The 7,399-nt window shown below is 39.3% G+C and overlaps 1 protein-coding gene across 7 annotated transcripts in view; it reads left to right on the forward strand.

Moving 5' to 3' along the window:
• Chd9 (chromodomain helicase DNA binding protein 9) overlaps positions 1 to 7,399 on the forward strand; it is a 227,019-nt gene that overhangs the window by 95,956 nt on the left and 123,664 nt on the right. For all 7 annotated transcript variants that reach the window (XM_031340823.1, XM_031340818.1, XM_031340824.1 and 4 more), the window contains one exon: positions 1,019 to 2,631. In XM_031340823.1, the coding sequence (XP_031196683.1) occupies positions 1,183 to 2,631 (1,449 nt within the window). In that variant the 5' untranslated portion in view covers positions 1,019 to 1,182. The remainder of the gene's footprint in view (positions 1 to 1,018; positions 2,632 to 7,399) is intronic.

Consider the following 7,399-nt stretch of genomic DNA (forward strand, 5'->3'; position numbering starts at 1 on the left):
GGTTTCTGTATAGCCTTGGCTATCCTGGAACTCAATCTGTAGACCAGGCTGGCTTCAACTCACAGAGGTTCACCCGCCTCTGCCTCCTGTGTGCTGGGATTAGATGAGTGCGCCACCAATGCTCAGCTTAAGCTTTATTTATTTATTTTTTTTTAGATTGTCTTAAAACCAGTTTATTACTTATTTAGCTCAGGCCCCTGCTTGTTTCTATTTAGCTTGAATTTCTATTTTAGCTTGCATAGTTTGGTTCATAAAATATGAAACATCCATAATCCTAGTGATTTAGCAGTTTCATTAGAGATGGAGTAATAAATACAACTGATAACAGGAAGATAGTTGCATTTGCTTCACAGATACCTAAGTCATTTAGCTGGCAGGCTGGTCTTTCATGCTAGATAATCAAAGGCACCATGTGAACCACATGCGGCTATGTTCCAGCGTAGTTTGAAGCAGGTTTGGGCTAGTATTATCAGCTAACCAAACCAAATGAGTTTCCTTTATTCTGGGTCACCTTCTCATGGTATCTTGACAGTTACATTTCTCGGTTTTCTACATATACCCCATGGAACCTGAAGCAGGTGGCAATAATCCCCTAACTAACCCAAGAATATCTGACACTAGCTCTCAAACATGCACCATTTTGAAGAGCAGTGCCTAGATAAACCTACTCACTGCATGGAGGGAGGTTCTGAGAGTGTGAGACATTTCACCCTGGAGTGTGACGCACTGTTTGCTATTCCTAGGGTTACTTTACATTCTTTACATTCTTTCATCATGATATATATATATATATATATATATATATATATATATATATATTTCAAGTAAAGTGATGTGCATTTTTACCTTTAAATGAATAGTTGTGTCCCCCATAGGAGCCTGTTTTCTTCTGAACAGAGTATTAAATAACCTATTTGCAATGAATTGTCGCACACACAGTACTCTGTAAGTTTTTTTGATAGAAGCTTAGTGATTACTTGCTACTAAATTTAAATTACTTTTGTTCTTATTTTCCTAGGATTCTGATGCTTCATGACATGCCATTATGTAGAGCAATAATGAACACTGGCCTATTTTGGACTAGGTGACAACCCTCAGAAATGATACAGTAATACCTACCACAGAGAAGCTGAACATACTCTGTTTGGAGTGGACAACCTAAATTGTCACTGGAGTTTCAAAATGACAGACCCAATGATGGACTTCTTTGATGATGCTAATCTTTTTGGTGAGACTTTAGAAGGCTTGTCAGATGATGCGTTTGTACAACCGGGACCTGTCTCACTAGTTGACGAATTGAATTTGGGTGCAGAGTTTGAGCCTTTGCACATAGACTCACTAAACCATGTTCAAGGTACTCCAACACATCAGAAGATGGCGGATTTCGAACAGTTAAATCAATTTGACTCAATGAAGTTTCATCAAGTTAATCAATCTTTTGGCAGCCCAGTTGAACACGTATTATCTCCACATTCTCAATTTAATTGCTCTCCAATCCATCCCCCAAACCAACCCAATGGCTTGTTTCAAGATGTAGCAGATGGGAGTCCAATGTGGGGTCACCAGACAGCTACTGGCTTAGCTAATCAAAATGGATCCCCCTTTCATCAACAAGGACATTCACACTCTCTACATCAAAATAAAAGCTTTGTGGCGCACCATGATTTTGCCTTATTTCAGGCCAGTGAACATCAAACACAGTGTTCTTCCCTTCGCTCACAACAAAACAGAAGTAACCTTAACCCAGGGCAAAACTCTCTTGGCCAGGCTAAAAATTTTCTAGACGCTAATGTTTCCGGCACACACAGAGTTAATGTTAACCACCTAGCCACCGCCCCATCCTCGCAGCAGACTCTACCTGTGCAGTTTTCTCCGACTGCAAACCCTCCTGCACACTTCCTCAAGTGCAGCAGTCACCAGGAAGGCAACTATAACAGACCTTCTCCAAGTATGACTCCCTGCTCTGTGAGTAACTCGCAACAGTTCCCTGCACACTATTCCTTCTCCAGTGGTCACGTGTCACCAAGCAGTCTCCTCCAGTCATCTGCAGGTCTCGCCCCCAGTCATACAAACCAGGCTCTATCTGATTTTGCTGGAGGTAACTCCTTTTCGCCTCATAGGGGAATGAAGCAAGAGCCCACACAGCATCTCCTGAACCCCACTCCATCACTGAATTCAAATAGTTTTCAAATTTTGCATCCGTCACATCCTCAGGGTAATTATAGCAACTCAAAATTATCACCCGTGCACATGAACTTCCCAGATCCTGTTGACTCAGGACCTCCAATGGGTCATTTCAATGACCATGTGGAAACTAATGGATTTTCATCTTTAGAAGAGAATTTACTTCATCAAGTGGAATCTCATGCAGAACCATTTGCAGGACTTGACCCAGAAGACCTCCTGCAGGAGGGTCTCCTCCCCCAATTTGACGAATCACCATTTGGACAAGATAATTCAAATCATGTTTTAGATCATGACCTTGATCGCCAGTTCACTTCACATCTTCTATCGAGGCCTTCTGACATGGCTCAAACTCAGCTGCAGTATCAGGCTCGGGGCTGGCCTTCCCCACTGTCTAACAACCATCAACATTTACACAACAGAAATCATCTGTGTTTACAGCGACAGGTATGTGGCCCTCTGTTTTTACTTTGGCAATTCAAGGGTGGGTGGGCTACTACTCAGTTCATTTTAAATGAGACCTTTCAAGAGTTCTTTAAAAATCAGAGTTCTATTGAGTGTGCCCGTTTCTACAGATTTATCTTGCTGTTAAATCTTATTGAAAAGCAATTCTTTGTATTTTGGAGCTGTGAGATTTAATATGTCTTATTGCTTTTGTGTTTACTCTATTATAAGGCTATCTTGTTAAAATTAAACCTTAGGCCGGGGAGTGGTGGCACATGCCTTTAATCCCAGTACTTGGGAGGCAGAGGCAGGTGGATCTCTGAGTTTGAGGCCAGCCTGGTCTACAGAGTGAGTTCCAGGACAGCCAGGGCTACACAGAGAAACCCTGTCTTGGGGGAACAAAATTAAACCTTAGTAACAATAATTAAGTAGGAAGCAACAGTTTGGAGATGTTTTAATATGACTATGATAGGCATAGTATTGATGTTCCTATACAAGCTCATACAGACTTGTGTAGGAACCTAACATCTCCCTGATCACTGGGTAAAGTGCACAGGAAGAAACTCAGAAAACAGGCCTTATGGAGCTCAACTCTGTGGTCTTAGCTTTTAGCTGGCTGAGGCAGGGTTGCAAGTTTACGTTGGTTTGGGTATATTAAAGGAACTGTGGAAAAACTAAACACATATCAAAGCCCCAGGAAGTCAAAATTGTAAATAGTACAATTGTAAATTGTACTATGGAACTTCAGTTAAAATTCAGTGTGTTATAAAAATAATAAAATGGACATTTGTTTCACTTATTAGAAACAATTTCTGACTGCTCATGCTTTCAAAAAAATGTTTTTGTTACATTTTTTAATCTCTGTGTTTGAATGTGTGTGAAAGGAAGCATTCAGTTCAAGGTGCGTGTAGAGGTTGGGACCCTGGCTCCTTATTCTAGATCGGGATTCTGGTATCAAACATGTCACACGTGCTCTTACCTACTGAGCCATCTCACCAGTCCTGATGTTCATGCCCAATGCTGATATATTTATGGGGAAATTAATAATGTACATTCCTTTATTAACTGATAGACTCTTTTGAAAAGCCCAACACAAACATAGCAAAAATAATATATCCAAAATATATTGTCTAAATGTATTATTTTATCTTATGTGTGCGGGTGTTTTGCTTGTATGCATGTCTATGTACTGTTTGCTTGCCTGGTGCCCACAAAGGCCAGAAGAGGTTGTCGGATCCCCCTTGGGTTGGAGGTACAGATGGTTATGAACTGTCATGTGGGTGTTGGGAACTGAGCCAGGGTCGTCTGAAAGAGTAGCCAGTGCTTTTAACTGCTGAGCAATCTCTCAGCCCCCAAAGGTATTTTATGTTTATAGCAGGGAACTGGAAACATCACAACTTGTTATCATATACCAATTTAGTAGATTACTATAAACATTAAAAAGACCTTGAAGGCTAACACTGAGAAAATGTTAATGATACCCCAGGAATAAGACATAACTCCAAATTATGATCATAGTAAGATAGTTCAGAGTGCAGGGAGTGGAATGAGACCCTGTGGATTAGACTCTTGGCACCTTATACTTCAGAAGTCTGACTTTGAGCTAGGTATAGCATTTCTGCATGTCTCTGCTTTTTCATCTTTCTTTCTTTTAGATTTATTTTATTTATAGCCAAGTGTGGTGACTTACATTTTTAATTCCAGCACTGAGGAGGCAGAGTCAGGCAGATCTCTGACTGACTGGTCTGCAAGTTCCAGGGCAGCCAGGGCTCTGTGTGTGTGTGTGTGTGTGTGTGTGTGTGTGTGTGAGCTATATCCTCAGCCCTCTTTAGTCTTCATTTCCAAAAAGATTTTATTTTGTTTTGTTTTGTTTGAGACAGGGTCTTTCTTTGTCATCTTGGCTAGCATGTAACACAGAAGTCAGAGATCTGACTGTCTCTGCCTTCCAAGAGCTAAGACTAGAGGAGTGAGCCACCACCCCTGGCTCAAGGTAGGTTCTTACTACATTGCTTAGGCTGGCTTTGAACTAACTCTGTAGTCCAAACCGACTATAAGTTTACAACCCTTGGTTCAGCCTTCCACATATCTGGGATTGCAAGCCTTTGTCACCAAGCCCAGCTTTGTTTGATTTCAAATAACATTAAGTTTTAATAGCATATATTAATTATATGTAATAGAAAACTTTGTTAAAACCTTTTCATACACATAATATGTATATGCATATAATGAAGTGTGATCATATTAACAAACACCGTAATAGCTTCTTTTGTCTTCTCTTGATCCTTGTCCTCTTTCCAGCTAGCCTCCCTTTTTCTTTTGTTTGTGGTGTGACCTAATGATTTCATTATAGTGGCTTACAGGAGTATGGGGGAGGGACCATTTATAGGGACCAGAAGGAGCGCCTTGCCAGTAGCTACAACAATGATGGACATGTCTCTCCCTCCCTGGATTCTCAGAGAGGGGTAGGACTTTGTGAACCTGTCCTGCTTTCATAACTGAATGTTGGTGATGGATCCAATCATGTGCAGGTTTTGAAGAGGTGTGTATGGCTGCAGTAGACATACCATGCCCAGGAGACCACATTTTATAGCACTGTACCCCTGCCCTCCACTATGATGGTCTTTATGCCTCCTATCGTGAAATGTTCTCCGAACCTTGTTCCTTCCACTTCTGAGCCTTGGACTGGCCATACAGATGTCCCATTTAGGGCAGCACAGTCAATGTTCATGTACTTCCAGCACTTTGACCAGTTAATTGCTGTCCACCACAAAAATAATACTCCTCTGAGTTAAAGCTGACAGCGGCTGTACTCTAATGGCATAAATGTGATTATTTAGAAGGTACTTTAATAGGCATATCATATCCACTTAGCAAAACAACAGTATCTTCTCCATTGGGCCTATGGCTTGCCCAGGTATAATCTCTTTTGACAAGGTTTACAGTATCAGATGTGGGGCATCTCAAATCCAGTCCAGCAGGCTGGTTATCCTCATAGCAGGCTTGTCACTGCTGCACCAGTGGCACAGAATAATTTAGTGGCAGATAATAGCTTAGCAGACAAGATTCACAGCTGAGTAAACACTGTCCATGACAACTCTTTCTGAGCACTTTCTGCAACTAGGAAGCAGACTCTTCGGGAAAGAAGCTTCCAGATCAAGTCTACTTTACGTTTCTACGTTCTGGAGCCAGAGAAGCAATGCACAGGCTTGGAAATGTCTAAGGTGGATGGACTGAAGATATGCCTAGCTATTCTTTCTTTTTTTTTAAGTTTTATTGCATTATGATGAGAAAAGTTACATGATTTCAATTTATCTGAATTTGTTAACATTTAAAAACATATTTTAACTAAATAGAATTAAATCACATTCTTGTTTTGTTTTTGTACCCCAAGTCCTCCCAGGGGTCCCCCCTTCAATACCTACAATATCTTTTTTGTCATATTCCTTAAAACTTATAAAATACTATAACAATAAAAATAAGTATTATAAAAGTTGTTTGATATAAAACAACAATCAATTTAACAGTCTTATGTAGATTCTCATCTACAGCAATAGTGAAAATACATTTTCCTCAATATAAATTTTAAATAACTCCAAACATATTAACTGTATATTCCAAAATAATATATCGCTACTAGTATTTTCTTAAATGAACATAAATATATAAAGTCTTTTTGTTTGTTTGTTTTGTATTTAGTAGAGTTTAAAATCTTGGCTCTTACTGTGGTATAAGCCCAAAATAAGAACAATTTTTAGACATTGGATTTCATTGTAATAAGGCTGTACTTCAATGACCCTCACATCACCAAAGGATTTTACCTCCATCATAGCTAAGCTGAGAGTTGACAGTTCTGCACCAAGAAATGAATTGTAGGCTCGATTTTTGGATACAGACTTCCTGCTATGGTCAAAGCTATTTGACTTGAGTAGTGACTTTATTCTCAGCCCACAAGAACAGGTTACATTCATTTAAGAAATGGTATATGGGCCGGGTTGTGGTGGCACATGCCTTTAATCCTAGCACTTGGGAGGCAGAGGCAGGTGGATTTCTGAGTTTGAGGCCAGCCTGGTCTACAGAGTGAGTTCCAGGACAGCCAGGGCTATACAGAGAAACCCTGTCTCAAAAACAAAACAAAACAAAACAAAACAAAAAAACAAAAAAACAAAAAAAAAGAAAAAGAAAAAAGAAATGGTATATGTATTAAGATGGTCTATTCATAAAGTCATTCACCAACTGTTTCAATGAACAATGGTTCTGCTTGGAGAGTGGCACAAACATTAGGTGAGGGTAAGAATTTGGCTCATTAGCTGTGATAATTTGGAAAAGCATTCATCTCAGAGAAAGGTATTCAAACTTGATATGAGTTACAAATGTCAAGCAAAGCATTCAGTCTTACTCTTTGTTGTTCTCTTACAAGCCACCTCCCTAGTTAATCGTCTATGTTTCTTTTGGATATATAAATACTTTTGAAATATATGAACTGTTCTGAAAACCATAGTATAGTGTAAAAACATGAAATAAACAATACTACAAATAGAGAGGCTGAGATAGGAGAAGCAATATTTCAAGACCCTTATGTTGTGCACAGCCAGACACAGTCACGAACAAACAAGCTGAAAATGTATATAGATTGTACAATATTGGACAAATTAGAGAGACCTTTGGATGACAGTCAACAAATTTATAATTCCTCATATTTTTTTATTTCAATCAATTAAGATATGTTGGTAATATTAATTTTCATATTAAGAAAAAGTAATTGTCACTTCCT

Source organism: Mastomys coucha, unplaced genomic scaffold (genome assembly GCF_008632895.1).
Source record: "Mastomys coucha isolate ucsf_1 unplaced genomic scaffold, UCSF_Mcou_1 pScaffold22, whole genome shotgun sequence".
NCBI classification, from domain to species: domain Eukaryota; kingdom Metazoa; phylum Chordata; class Mammalia; order Rodentia; family Muridae; genus Mastomys; species Mastomys coucha.